Source organism: Molossus molossus, unplaced genomic scaffold (assembly GCF_014108415.1).
Source record: "Molossus molossus isolate mMolMol1 unplaced genomic scaffold, mMolMol1.p scaffold_m16_p_23, whole genome shotgun sequence".
NCBI lineage: Eukaryota > Metazoa > Chordata > Mammalia > Chiroptera > Molossidae > Molossus > Molossus molossus.
Window position 1 is genome coordinate 1,459,938 of NW_023425359.1, and position 15,707 is coordinate 1,475,644.

At 36.7% G+C, this 15,707-nt stretch overlaps 1 protein-coding gene across 7 annotated transcripts in view; it reads right to left on the minus strand.

Annotated features, from left to right (window-relative positions):
- Positions 1–15,707, minus strand: part of ARID4B (AT-rich interaction domain 4B) — a 166,656-nt gene that overhangs the window by 61,684 nt on the left and 89,265 nt on the right. For all 7 annotated transcript variants that reach the window (XM_036277737.1, XM_036277735.1, XM_036277733.1 and 4 more), the window contains exons 8-11: positions 9,881–10,019; positions 4,865–4,944; positions 3,193–3,269; positions 764–918 (exon numbers count right to left, since the gene is read on the minus strand). In XM_036277737.1, coding sequence (XP_036133630.1) covers positions 764–918; positions 3,193–3,269; positions 4,865–4,944; positions 9,881–10,019 — 451 coding nt within the window. The remainder of the gene's footprint in view (positions 1–763; positions 919–3,192; positions 3,270–4,864; positions 4,945–9,880; positions 10,020–15,707) is intronic.

Sequence of the window (15,707 nt, forward strand, 5' to 3'; positions counted from 1 at the left end):
TTAATTTAGTTTCCTGAAAACATTAAATACAATTCACTTCATGATCAACTATAGTATCCTTCGCTATCTGTACCTCTCACCCAATAACTTTTATGAAGTCATTCAATAAACCATTAAAGAGTACAGTGGTACAATGTCACTAGTAATATCATGAACATCTTTTCTTGGTACTTGTTACTGCTAGACCTAAAGTGCCAACTACAACAAAATCTAAAACTTCAGCTCCTTTGTCCATATAAATTCAGATGTCTTATTTATAATCTAATCAGAACTACCCACCCATTTATATTAGGTAAAATAATTGATTCTCATTAATCTTTACTTTTTGCTGATTATTCTTTTAATACTAGATGGAATATATATTTTATGCTCTTCTAGGTATTTCAATAAGATATGCAGGTGTAGTGTAAACACTGTATAAGGTGACAACTGTCTATACGATAGTGAAAAGCATGTGAGTTTTGCTATCTTAGGTGGTTATTACCTTAATCATCTGTTAAACTAAAAGCATAGCAAAATTATGAAACATTTCTGAGATTACTGGGATAACTATACTTATTTTTAATTTCACAAGACCATATTTTCATTTTAAGGTAAGCAAGCAAACTACTTGATTATGATGAATATCACAAATACACTTTTTTATGAAATATTTCTAATACTAAAACTATTTAAGTGATTAACAACTTATGGCAAATCATAAGTCACAAAGGAAACCCAACTTTAATTTTTAATGTAAAAGGCATCAACTGCTTTTACTTACCTCTTCTTCACTGCTGTTATCCTCCTTTTCTTTTTCATCATCGTCCTCCTCCTCTTCTTCCTCTGCTTCACTGCTAGAGCTATCTTCTTTTAATTCAGTCTTCCAGTTAGCAGGAATAGTTCTACTTTTGTGAAATTCCAGAGCCTGATCAAAGGCTGGAAAGAGATCATAGACTATGTTAATTGGAGAAATAAGACAAATTATTTATCACTATTAAACAAGATGAAGAAATGAAAACTATTATGCTAACACTGCTGACAGTTATGAAGTGTTTGCTGTGTGCCAGGCTCAGAGCTGACCACTTTTCCATGTAGCAGCTCATTTAATCCTAACAGTCTTAAGCATCAGGCAGCCATTTTATACATGGCAAAATTGCTACCACTGGAAGGTGACCTAGGTTCAAACAAATACAAAAGAGCAGTTTATTTCTTTTAAATAAAAATAAAGCCCTGGCCGGTTTGGCTCAGCAGTTGGAGCATCGGCCTGCAGACCAGAGAGTCCCAGATTTGGCTCCCACTAGGGGCACATACCAAAAAAATAACTAAATAAATAAAGATAAAGCATGTCTAGTGAAAACAACTTTAAAATATGCAAATCTTTAATCATTTATCCAACAAATGACAAACAGTATTACATATCAGGCAGAGCCACTGTAATGAACATACAATACCTGAAAATATACTCTAAATACATTCTCACCCTGGCTGGTTTGGCTCAACAGGCACAGCACTGGCCTGCAGACCAAAGGGTCTTGGGTGCAATTCCCGGTCAAGGGCACGTACCTGGGTTACATGTAGGTTCAACCCCTGGCCCTGGCCAGGGTTGTGTGGGAGACAACCAATCAACGTCTCTCTCTCTCTCTCACATCAATGTTTCTGTTTCTCTCTCTCTCTTTCCCTCTCCCTCCCTTCCACTCTAAAAATCAATGGAAAATATCCTCAGGTGAGGAGTAACAAAAATATAATAATAAATACGTTCTCTACATCTCTAGTTAAACTCAATTATATTAACAATTAACTTCAATTAAAATTAGCTATGTAGCAGGGCCAGTGTGGCTCAGTGGTTGAGCATCAACCCATGCACCAAGAGGTCAATGGTTCAATTCCCGGTCAGGGCACATGCCCACAGATCCCCTGTGGGGGCGTATGCAGAAGGCAGCCAATCAATGTTCTCTCTCATTGATGTTTCTATCTCTCTCCCTCTCCCTTCCTCCCTCTAATATCAATAAAAAAATTTTTTTAAAGAAATGCAATTATAGTACTTAATATAACTATTAAACCATATATGATATAACATAATATGATATAATATAACAACTATTATGTTATGAGAAATGCCAAATCAAAATTACTTTGATTCCTGTTTCTGCCATCCTCAGTAACTAACATTTTATTTAGAGGCAAAAGCCAGACTATAGCAATAATTGCTGACATAGTTCTTTCAAGCTTTTGAGAAATACAAAGCTAAAAAAGAAAAAGAAAACCTATGATAACAAAAGTCACATGGGTTTATTTATTTATTTATTTTTTATCCTCACCTGAGGACATTTTTCCATTTTTTTGTTCAGGTAGAGTGGGAGGTAGAGAGAGGAAGAGAGAGAGAAAAACATTGATGTGAAAGGGACACATAAAGTGGCTGCCACCCACACAACCCAACCAGGGCCGGGGACAAACTGCAACCGAGGTAAGTGCCTTTAGCGGGAAGCGAACCCGGGTCTCTCAGGACCGCAGGCCGACACTCTAACCACTAACCAAACAGGCCAGGGTGACACATGGGTTTAAAAAAGCTAAAGTCACACAGAACCAAGTATAACTAATATTTTTTTTAACTTTTTTTTCTTTATTGATTTTAGAGACAGAGAGAGAAACATCGATGAGAAAGAACATTGACTGGTTGCCTCCTGCACCGCCCTGCACTGGGGACTGGGCCCATAACCTAGGCATATGCCCTGACTGGGAATCAAACTGGTGACCTCTTGGTGCATGGGGCTGATACTCAACCACTGAGCCACACCGACCAGGCTAAATAAATATTTTTCAAAGAGCTCAAGAAAATTTAATTTTCTTTCTTACGTTTTTTTTTTCTATTCAAGTCCTTTGCCCTTTTATTTTTAATCTTATAGTGTTGAAAGTATTACAGATGTTCCTCTTTTTCCCCTATTGACCCCTCCTCTCTGCCCCCACATCCCTCCTGCTTTCCCCACACTACTGTCTGTGTCCGTTAGTTATGCATATATGCATAGAAGTTCTTTGGTTTATCTTTTCTTCCCAACACCCCCAACCCCTTCCCTCTGAGGTTTGTCAGTTTGTTCCCTAATTCCATGCCTCTGGATTAAACAAATACTTTTTAAAAGAGCTAAAGAAAGTTTAATTTTCAAAAACACTATCAGTTTTTAAATTAACTATAATTTACTCCAAGATCACCCTTACCTTGTTTTAATACAGCATCAGGCTTTGGTGCAGTATCGCTAGTAATTTCATGGACATCCTTTCTTGGTACTGAAGTACTGTATTATTTTTTTTATTTTAAAGAAAAAAATAAAACACAAAAATATAAGAGAGAGTAAGCGCCTAATTACACATCCCAGAAAGCTATTGACTATATGGGAATACAAGGAAAGTGATTGTACACAGGGTTGCAAGTCCCAAGTAAAATATTAATATATAGAATAATCTACAAAAGGATCCCACCTTTAAGAGATGTTTTATAAACAAGGTATTCTCAAGTATCAAGGCTCCCTGACTTAAAAGCAATACTGAACTACTAAAAATAAAATAAAGATTGGGGTAACAGACTGCATCAATACAATAAGTAAGAAGTTCATTATCTTGGAATAATCATAGGAAATTATTAAATTTAATATTGGAAGAAAATGTACTAGTTTATAATGTAAACATTCTTTTAACAATTTTAGACTCGAGCAAACTTTTAACATACAATTTAAAATTTTCTATTGAACTCCTCAACTATAAGGGGTGAGATGCAAGCTACTGTAAGAGGTTCAGTCATACATATTTCCTGTTCTACACTAATCAGTCATTCTTCAGCTTTCCTGCATTGGGTTCGTGTCAGTCAACCCCAAAAGCCTGAAAACTATTACAAATACATTTTCAGCTTGCCTATTTCTTTAAACATTTTATTTTTTAAATTTCATATGTAAAAGTAGATCAAATAGTACAATGGACTCCTACCCAACTACAATAATCATTAAATCATCACTGCTTCATTTATACCTCTACCTACTCCCCTCACACCCCAACTAGATTATTTTGAAGCAAATCCCAGACATTATATAATGTTCAAATATATCATTATGAAGCTTTAAAATTTTTAAAAATGTAATCACACCACTATCACACATTTTAAAACTAATAACTTCTAATATCATCAAACTACTATTCAATTTCAGTGTTCAAATTTCTCTTATTATCTCAATATCGTTACCATGGTTTTCATAGATTGTTTTTAAAAATCACTTTCCAAAACTAGAAAACCCAAACACCAATCTTAAAATATGATCATCTTTTTAAGATATAGTCACCCTATAAGGCAGAGTATAAAATATATGACTTTCCTGGTCACACAATTCTTGAAGGAAAAAAACCATAGACATTTGTAACTCAGTTCTAAGGAAGTTCTACACTAAAAATGACTTCTTCTTAACCCTAAAGTACATTTACAGCAATCTACTTTAATCCTCAGACTACTGCAGAAGTCAAATGTTCTACAATAGGTACCACTACAACCATTTAGACATAATTAAAAATATTAAAGAGTCCTAATTAGACATTCTAGAACAATAAATACATCAAGTTTTAGATAATACAGTAGACTTTATCAAATTTGCCTTAACAAATCACCAGCTATTATACAGGCAAAATTGACAAACTAGTACTAAGACTGCAGTTTAGCAAAGACCAAAATGGAGAAATAAAAAAATTATTACTACATTTAATAATAATATGAAAAATGATCACACTCTGAAACATTCTGAATGATGAAATGTAAAAGGGTAATGTCACTGGAAATAATGAATCTATTATTAACCATCCTAATTTGGAAAAATAGCACATTTTTTCATACCAAGTGAATTATACTTACAATTTGCCATCTTTGAAAGATCGAACAAGAATATTATCTTTTTTCACAGCAATTTCATCACTACAATCAGGACAAACCACCTTTTAAAAAAAAGTGTGAAACTATTATAACTAAATTCACATTTATAAATAGTTACATAAGTACCAATTATTTAAATCCTTTTAGAAAGTAGTTTCAGCTTACTTTAAAAACTAAACTTAGTTTTAGTGCAAAGAGACACACATGTGGAAACACACACAACTAATTTAAAATGTGTATTCTGCACCCTCCGAGCCCTCTGGATTTCCCTAAGCTTCTGGCACAGGCATGGTGCTGAAAGCAGAAGCGCGGCCACGGCCACACTAAAGCTGCAGACCACATCTTAGTCAGAAAGGGAAAGCGGGGGCGGGATTGGAGCAGGGATGGATAAAGAGGCAGAGCTAGGGCCTTAGTCGAGAGTTTGCATCATGGCTAAGAGAACAACAGGAACCAAAATGGGATCAGGTACTAAAAATCAGAGCAGTCTCCATCCTAAAAAAAAGGCTAGAGATGAGGTTCTATTATTATTTAGGATTAAATATATACTTTAACACATTAACTTTGTTCACAATACTACCTACTCTAAAATGTAAACACTTCCAAGTGGGTACCTTTCTAGAGTCCATATAAGACTTATTACTAACACTAACAGATTTATTTAATTTGAAATCATCTAAGCTGTTATTTACAATGAAGATAAAGAATGCATTCCCAAAGGCAGTGCCAATGCAAGATGACTATGAATTTTTATTATTTTAATTCCAAGACAGCCCTCTAGGTATGCCAAGAACAAGTTAATGGTATAATTACATTTTTAAATGAAGACTGGGCTAAGTAAGTATGACAAGTTGTTTAAAGGCCTGTCTCATTGGCTCTGAAAAATGACACAATGGTACATAAAGACATGAACTCTCACCACAGGCCAGAGAGGAGTCAGAAACAGATTAGTTCTAATTCAGTCTTTTGAAATGTTAGGTAAACCCAGCCAATGTGGCTCAGTGAATTGAGTGTTGTCCCATGGACTACGAGGTCCCGGTTCTATTCCCACTGAGGGCACATGCCCAGGTTGCAGCCTCGATCCCCCAGTAGATGGTGTGCAGGAGGCAGCCAATCGATGTTTGCTCTTATATCGATATTTCTCGCTCTCTTCCTTTCCTTTCCTCTCACTCTAAAAAAATATAAAAAACATAAAAATGTTGGTATTTTTTTATCCTAACCCAAGGACATTTTTCCATTTTTTGTTCAAAAAGAGTGGGAGGGAGAGAGAGGAAGGGGGGGGGGACAGAGAGAGAGAGAGAGAGAGAGATCGACGTGAAAAGGACACATCGAGTGGCTACCACCCGCACAACTAACCAGGGCCGGGGACAAAGTGCAACCGAGGTACGTGCCCTTAGCAGGAACCGAACCTGGGTCTCTCTGGACCACAGGCTGACGCTCTAACCGCTGAGCAAAATTGGCCAGGGCTAAAAATGTTTTTTTTTAAATAAAAAGTTAGTTAACCTTTTTCATAATTGTAATTGCACTGCATTAAGCAGTTCTTAAATATTCATGACATTCTCAAATAATTAACTGATGAAAGTCTTTCACATGCATTAGCATCTAGGGAAACTTTCCTGTCATTTGGAAAGAAGTCCAGAAGTAAATACTTAATATTGGTTCATTCGTTCATTTAGTCATTCAACAAATATTAACTACTGCATCAAAATACTGTATTAGATGTTGGAGAATACAGAGGCCAGGACAGTCACTGTTCCTCCCATGGAGCTTGTACTCTAGTTGGAAGACAAGTATATTTATTTAATTGCTATTGTGTTAAATCCTTGTCTAGGTAGTCAGGGACCGTGTTCTTGAGGAGACAACATTTAAGCTCAGCTTTGCAGGCTGAGCAAAAATGGGCCCATGGAAGGATGTGTGTGTGCACGTATGGCACAGCACAGAGCTGCACTGTAAGCAGAGGAAAGGGGTTATGAGAAGGGCCTGAGACAGCAAGCAATGGGGCCCATTCCAGGAAGCAAAAGGTCAGTGCATGGCTGACTTTCTGCCTGGGCAGAATAAAAGAGATAAGGAGGTTCAGATTCTCCAGGCTTCTAGGCCACGTTAATTCTTAAAAGAAAATCTAAAAATTTTAAGGCAAAAGTCTGAAGCAGGACAATGTCATCACAGATTTGTCTTTTAAAAATTACTTTAGTTGTCATGAAAAAATGGACCAGAGAAGGGCGAGAGCTGAACAGGATCTAAGCAACTAAAATCATCCAGGTGATAGTGACTCAAATGTCAAGTAGTGGCAATGGCAAATTAAAGAAAAGATAAATATTAGAGATAATTAGGGAAGTGGACAGATGAGAGAGAAAAGGATGCTTAGGTTTCTGCATCATGCAAATGGTATCATTCACTTTGAGAAGAAACAATGGAGAAGGGCCAAGTTATGGAAAGGAGGAGGAGAGAATAAACAAACGTTTAGGCTTATTAAGTTTTGAGGCAGCCAAAGAACATCCAAGTGTAAATACTAAATAGACAGATACGCAGGTCTGGATCTCAGAACAGAGATTTGAACCCTAAGATATAATAAACTTGGGAGTCAACAACCTAAATATCAGGAATCTAAAACTGCGGGCCAAATCCATCCTTTTGGGTTTTGCTCATGAGATTTAGGGTTTTCAAAACTACACATATGAGAGCTCTGGCCAGTGCTGACGGTGGTGTGTGTAACAGTGGGCTCACTCTCCACTCTGACACAGGAACCATAATCCCTATTTTATCCCATTGACTCATGTATGTTATTTTCATGGTCCCTAAGGCAATTCAGTTTGTTATCTCTGCAACTAAAGCTATACAAGGGAATGAGCTCACCCTAAACAGAATATAGAGTGATATATTCTGAACCTTGAACAACAACATTTAAAGCCTGACTGGGGAAGAAACTGAAGAAAGCTGAAAAGGAAGACTGTATGAGTCACAGAAACAAAGATTTCCTCCCTTTAAAATGGGGGTAAATATCACTTTTTTTTTCAGCCTCAATTAGGACCAAATGCAACCACTTATGTGAAGCTTAGCACAATGCCTGGCCAAGGTAAATGTTCGATACATGTTCAGTTACATATAGTTCCTAGGAGTATGCGACTGTTTTCTAACATGATGATGTTACCAAAAGATTGGTAAAAGTTACTCAATTTATAAAAACTAATTTTAAAAACACAAAAGCAAATACTGATTATGTCAACAATGTTTTATTTAGAACACATTTCATACTCTGGTTGACAAAATTATTCATTACTGTCCAAAAGATCTCAATTTTGAGGGGAGGATACCATATACGACTAATTCGATTTTTCAAACATTAATGAAATATTTGACTAGGCAGATTACTCACACACACACACACACACACACTCTCTCTCTCTCTCTCTCTCTCCCTCAAATATTTTTTCTCACCATCAAAGAAAACTATTGAGAAATTATGGTGAGAGAATCTTGAAGTAATACTGAAAATATTAACAGGGAAAAATTTAATGCTCCAGTTGTTGGAAAAAAAAAAAAAAAAGACACACAAAAACTGTTTTTATTTTTAATCCTAACCTGAGGATATTTTTACACTTCTCTTCAGACAGAGTGGGAGTGAGAGAGAGAGAGACAGAAACATCAACGTCTTGGTTGCTACTCACACGACCCCAAATGGGCTGGAACAACCCACAACCAAGATGCCCTTGGCTGGAATTGAACCTAGGACTCCCTGGTCCATAGGCTGATGCTTTAACCGCTGAGCCAAATTGGCCAGGGCTCAAAGACTGTTTGGCTCGCATGGCTATTCAGGCTAGGTGTTGTGCTGTGCACCAAAGGTGGCATGTTCCATATCTGGTCAGGACAAATGCCCAAGTTTCAAGTTCGGTTCCCAGTTGGGCTGCAAGAGGGAGGCAACTGATCACTGTTTCTCTCTCACATCAATGTTACCCTCTCTCTACCTTCCTCTCTCTGAAATAAATAAAAACACAAAAATTTAAAAACAAACAAACATGTTTTCAGAAAAAATTCTGCCCTGGCCGGTTTGGCTCAGCGGTTAGAACATTAGCTTGTGGACCAAAGATGCGCAGGTTCAATTCCACTCAAGGGCACGTACCTGGGTTGTGGCTCAGTCCCCAGCCCTGGTCGGGGTTGTGTGGGAGGCAACCGATCGTTGTTTATCTTTCTCTCCCCACCTCCTACTCTATCTGAAGATAAATGGAAAAAGGTCCTCAGGTGAGGATTAAAAAAATAATAATAATATCTTACAAAGATTCTTAGTGTTTTAGGAAAGAAGATATGATTACCTACATTAACACTTCAGTTTTCAGCTTACCATTAACCCAAAGCTTGACAAATTACATAACCCTTCTACTACTCCGTTTCTTTATCTCTGTCTAAATGAGGATAAATAATTACACCTACCTGAAAATCCTTGTAAAGGTCTTAACACAAGCCTGCACATAACAGGCATCCAATAAATGTTGGATTGACAACATGCAGAGGTACAAAGGTACCATAAAGTATTTATGTTTATTAAAAGAAATAATTGCCCTCATTGGTTTTAATTATAATTTAAGAGCTAACATTTCTGGGCATTTATTTTGCACAAAACACTAAACAATTGAAATAAAGAATACAAAAATATGTTCACTGAAAAAAAAAAATGATAGACATAATTTATAGAAAACAGTAGGAAAAAAAAGATTCTGTTCTTCTTTTGTATGGCAGATTTGGGAGTTTTCTGCATCATGAGTTTTTCAAAAGAGAGAGCAGTATATTGAACTCCCCTATACCTAGCCTCTAAAATTATGATTTTGCCTTCTTAAATGACCTGAAGAGTTCTTTGTACTCAAAGGCAATTTTGAAAGAAATCTCTGTCTAAACTAAATGATGCTAAAACCATTTCCCCATTTTGTACCTATGAAAAACACTAAGACAATCCGTTGTTTTTTTCATGAACTTAGTAGTTGAAAATTAAACTGTTTTAAAGTTACTCACCAATGCAGGAAAACACAGTGTTTTCTTTTTATCCAAACTAACGTAATCTACACAAACAACTTTTCCTAGTAGCTCATCAATCTGTTTCCTATCATCCTCATCTTCATCACTGGAGGATGAAGAAGACTCTTCCTCTGGTCTAGGGAAAGAAAACAACAAGATATTTCTACTTATCTTCACAAAGAATAAGCATACCAAGTTGATGAATATAGGTATTCTAGATATCTTATCCTATTTCCTAATACCTACAGAATGGCTAATTGAAATTAAATTTCTAAAGAATCACAAAAAAGGGTTATCATTAAAGGAAAACATAACTTTCCTGAAAATCTTCCTGGTTTATTAGAGCTATTTTAAACAATTAAGGGAAAGATCAGAACAGACTAACACTGGTCTCCAAATTCTCAAAAAGCTGAAGGCCCCATATAAAATATCCCAGTACTATATATACTAGATCCTACTCTCAGACTGAAGGAGTTATAGAAATATTAATTTTACACTCTCAGTACTAAGCTAATTATAAAAGAAGGCAGGCACATTTATTACTGGGGGTCAGGGTTGGGAGAGGAGACAATATTATGAGAAATCCCCATTATTCTCAATATCGAATATACACAAATATTTATAAAATGCACAATATGATTCTTTTGTGTTATGTTAAAAATTCCTTCCAGTAACACTGTACATTGAACTAATAAATCAGAAAGACTTTAGGAAAAGGATCTAAAACCATCTATTTGATGTTAAAGAAAAGTAGAGTAAAAAGTACTACTGAAAGGACAAAAGATGACCTAGCTGTTTTGGCTCAGCGGTTAGAGTGTCGACCTGCAAACCAATGAGCCTTGGGTTCAATTCCTGTCAAGGGTACGTACCTCGGTTGCGGTTCGTGCCCGGCCCTAGTCAGGTCGTGGAGGAGGCAACCAGTTGATGTGGCTCTATCACACCAATGTTTCTCTCTGTCCCTCTCTCTCTCTCCCCCACTCCCACTCTATCTGATGATAAATAAAAAAGTATCCTCGGGTGAGGAATTAAAAAAAACAGAAACACAAAACAAAACAAAAAATTTTATTCTGAATCTGAATCTGGTTCTAAGAAAGCCCACAATCAATGTTAAAGAAAATAAAAATTCTAACAATTAACTGTTCAAAATGCCCAAAATAAGACACTTTATGAATGTTGCATAAATAGATGGCAATGTAAGTTCTTTTTATAAAATAAAATAGAATAATAGCTAGTATTGATTACCCACAGGGATGAAAACATTTTTACGACAGTTAGCAATGACTAAAATTCACTGACATAAAATGTAAATTGACAGATTAAAAAAAAACTTTTAATATGGTATTTCTAGTTGGTTGACTGGGATAAATCCAGTATATTCTATATTTGTCTTCATGTCTTTCCAAAGGGATGACAATATAAATGTCACCCTTTTATATATTTATATATTCTAATATAAATATTTATTTCAATATAAAGAAAGCAAAAACTGTTATAATATTAAAGATTTTAGAATGATATGGGGAACATATCACTATTTGATTTCAATGATCGATCAAATAACTTAAAATGTTTCCCTTGGAAAAAACAAGGCAAATCTTCTAAGATTGCTATTGAGTAGAATTCAATGGCATTTAAAGCAGTTTAGCCCCTACATAGAAAGTAGGTAACAGGTAGTATAAAAAAACCAATCTACCTTCATATTAGCAGAGCATAAAACCTTAAAATAAGCACATAGCTTGGGACAGTAATGACAGACTTCATAAGTCTGATTTCTACTTGATTAGAAGAGCATCTCAGAGCAATGACTTTTATCTCTCCACTTTCTAATGACTATAGAACACAACCAACCTTAAAACCATAATTATTGCTTTTTCAAAGCAGTCATAGAAGACTCATTCAACTAGGGTTTTATGGATGCCCTTTATGTCATTATCATTAGCAAGAGGGAAAATCACAATGTCATAGATAACACATATCAAATCTGTAAAACATAGAAAGAAAAAATGGGGCTTTATTTGGCTAACAAAGTCATCTGTATCTTTATCAAAGCTCTAATTTCTTCCTTAAGACTTATCAAATACAAAGGCTTCAGACACCAACAAGATATACATATAAACTGACAACATAAAACATCTCACTTACATACAAATGTCCAGATTCCACTTTAAAATCTTTCCCATTTAAACTAGATTCCCTTCCCCACCTCCACCCCCATCATCTACTCAAGACTTAGTTTCAGCAATGCTTGCTTCTCTCTCCTATATCAAATGAGTCTTATCAGCGTTGTTATTTCCATAGTATACTGTCATTTCCCCCACTTAAAAAAATCCTAACCTTACTTTCTCCACCAGCTACTATACCTCATTTCTCTATTCCCCTTTGCAGAACAGCCTAGAACCTTCTATTTTCATCTCCTTGAAGTCTCTGCTCAAACGTCATCTCAATAAGGCTACCCTGACCACATTATTCAAATTTACAGTCTACCAGCCCCAATCTCTTATTTCCATAGCACTTACAAATCTATCATATTATATAATTTACTTGTTTCTTACATTTTTATTTCATTGTTTATCTCCCCCATATGAGAGAATGAACATAAGCTCTAAAGGCAGAGATTTTATAAATGCCTGTTTTGTTCACTGATACATCCCAAGTACCGAACAGTGCTTGGCACAGCATATTCAATAAATATTTGCTAACTAAATAAATGAACAAAACAGATTTATTATTTATTTCTATTGTGATACTTCTGATTTTATTTCTCCTGAAATCACCAAATGGATAAAATCATTATAATGTATACAATCAGTATAAACCATACCATTACAACTAAGGCTCCTTTAACTCTTCCTTCTAGAGAAACTTAGCCAGGAAATTGTTTACATAAAGCAAGTACTCAATAAACTGATTAACTAAAATAAGGAGTAAAGAGAGAAACCAGAGAACCTTCTTGGTACTTATTCCCCTCTGACATTATTGCTGCTTTGGTGGTATCTGTTTATAAAGCCACAGAAAATAGTGCACTGTCTCTGTGAAATAGAATCTAATGATGTCACTGGAAACACAGCTAATTACATGGAAATGTTTACTTCAACAGACTAACAGCTAAACAAACATCACTATACATTTTATATTTATTTTTTATCAATTAATTTTTGTTACAGACATTTCTTTTTTCCCCCCATTGACACCCTCCTCCCGATTCCGCCCCCAACCACAACAGCACTGTTGGTCTATGTCCATTCGTTATGCATATATGCACGTAAGTTCTGTGATTTTTCTCTTCCAACCCCCCCACCCGAGGTTTGTCAGTCTGAACCCTACTTCTATGTCTCTGGGTCTATTTTGTTTCTCATTTTATTTTGTTCATTATATTCCACAAATAAGTGGTATCGTGTGGTATTTGTCTTTCTATGATAGACTTATTTCGCTTAGCATGATACTCTCCAGGTCCCTCCATGTCATCTCAAAGGATAAGAGATCTTTCTTTCTTACGGCTGCATAGTATTCCACTGTGTATATGTATGACAGCTTTTTTTATGTTTAAACATATTTTCCCCCTTTACTGATTTTAAAGAGAGAGGAAGTGAGAGGGAGAGAGAACAGAAACATCGATGAGACAGAACATCGATTGCCCGCCACCTGCATGCCCACAACTGGGGATCAGGCCCACAAACTGGGCATGTGTCCTAACTGGGGAATCAAACCGGCGACCTCTTGATGCATGAGTCCATGCTCAGCCACTAAGCCACACCAGCTGGACCACATCTCTCTTCTTTTTTTTTTAATTCTCACCCGAGGACATTTTTCCATTTACCTTCAGACAGAGCAGGAAGGAGAGAGGGGGGAAGAGAGAGAAACATTGATGTGAAAGACACACATCAACTGGTTGCCACCGGCACAACCACAACTGGGACCAGGGACAAACTGCAACCGAGGTACGTGTCCTTAGTGGAAACCGAACCCAGGACTCTCTGGTTTGCAGGCCAATGCTCTAACCGCTGAGCCAAACTATCCAGGGGAGGACCACATCTTTTTTTAATCCACTTGTCTACTGATGGATACTTGGGTTGTTTCCAGATCTCAGCAATTGCAAATAGTGCTATGAACATAGGGGTACATACATTTTTTTTTCTTTTAATCTTCACCCAAGGATATTTTTCTACTTATCTTCAGAGAGAGTGGGAGGAAATGTGGGAGAAGGAGAGAGAGGGAGGGAGAGAAAATGAGAGGGTGGGAGAGGGCGAGAGAGAGAAAGACATGGACGTGACAAGGACATATTGATTGTTTGCCTCCAGCATGACCCCAACCAGGGTTGGGGACAAACCGCAACTGAGGTACGTGCTTTTTACCAGAATTGAACCCGAGACTCAATGGGCCGCGGGCAGATGCTCTAACCACTGTGCAAACTGGCCAGGGCCATACATTCTTACTGAAGGGTGTTTCAGGTTTGTTAGGATATATTCCACTGGGTCAAATAACAGTTCAATTTTTAATTTTTTGAGGTAATACCATAGTGTTTTCCATAGTGGCTGCCCTAGTCTGCATTCCCACCAGCAGTGTACTAGAGTCCCCTTTTCTCCACCCTCGCCACCACCTGTTGTTTGATGATTTGTTGATGGCGGCCATTCTGGTAGGTGTGAGGTGATATCTCATAATCGTTTTAATTTGCATCTCCCTGCTGTTTAAAAACATTAAGCATTGTTTCACATGTCTCTTGGCCATTTATATGTCCTGTTTGAAGAGGTGTCCTCTGCCCAATTTTAAATTGGATTCCTTATCTTCCTTTTGTTGAGTTATAGGAGTACTCTATATATTTTGGAAATTAACCCCTTATCTGATGTATCATTGGCAATGATGTTCTCCCATATAGTGTGGGTTCCCTTTCCTTTTTTTCTTTTTTTAAATCCTCACCCAGGGACATTTTTGCATTCATCTTCAGATAAAGCTGGAGGGAAAAAGAGGAAGAAGGAGAGAGAGAGAAACATCAATGTGAGAGAGACACATTGAGTGGCTGCCACCCACATGACCCAAACCAGGGCCAGGGCCAAACTGCAACCGAGGTACGTGCCCCTAGCGGGAACCGAACCTGGAACTGTCTGGTCCGTAGGCTGACGCTCTAACTGCTGAGCCAAACCGACCAGGGTTCCCTTTCAATTTTCATGCTTGTTTCTTTTGATGTACAGAGCTTTTTTTTTTTTAGTTTAATGTAGTCCCATGTCTTAATTTCTTCCTTTGTTTCTCTGGCTTTAGGTGTAGTATCAGAGAAAATTCTGCCACATGTCATGTCTGAAATATTGTTGCCTACATTTTCTTCCAGGATATTTATGAATTCACAAGTCACATTTAAGTCTTTTATCCATTTTGAGTTTATTCTCGTGTATGGTGTAAGTTGGTGGTGTAGTTTAATTTTTTTTTTCATTTAGCTGTCCAATTTTCCCAACACCATTTATTAAAGAAGCTGTCTTTACTCCATGGTATGCTCTTGCCACCTTTGTCAAATATTAATTGAGCATAATTTTGGCGTTGATTTCTGATTTCTATCTTCTGTTCCATGGATCTACATGCCTGCTCCAGTGCCAGTACCAGGCTGTTTGGATTACAGTGGCTTTGTAGTATAACCTCATATCCAGTATTGTGATCGCTCCCACTTTGTTCTTTTTCAAGATTGCTGTGGCTATTCGGGGCCTCTTTTGGTTCCATATAAACTTTTACACTATTTGCTTTAGTTCTGTGAAATATGTCCTTGGTATTTTAATGGGGATTGTATTGAATCCATAAATTGTTTTGGGTAGTATGGACATTTTAATGATGTTAATTCTTC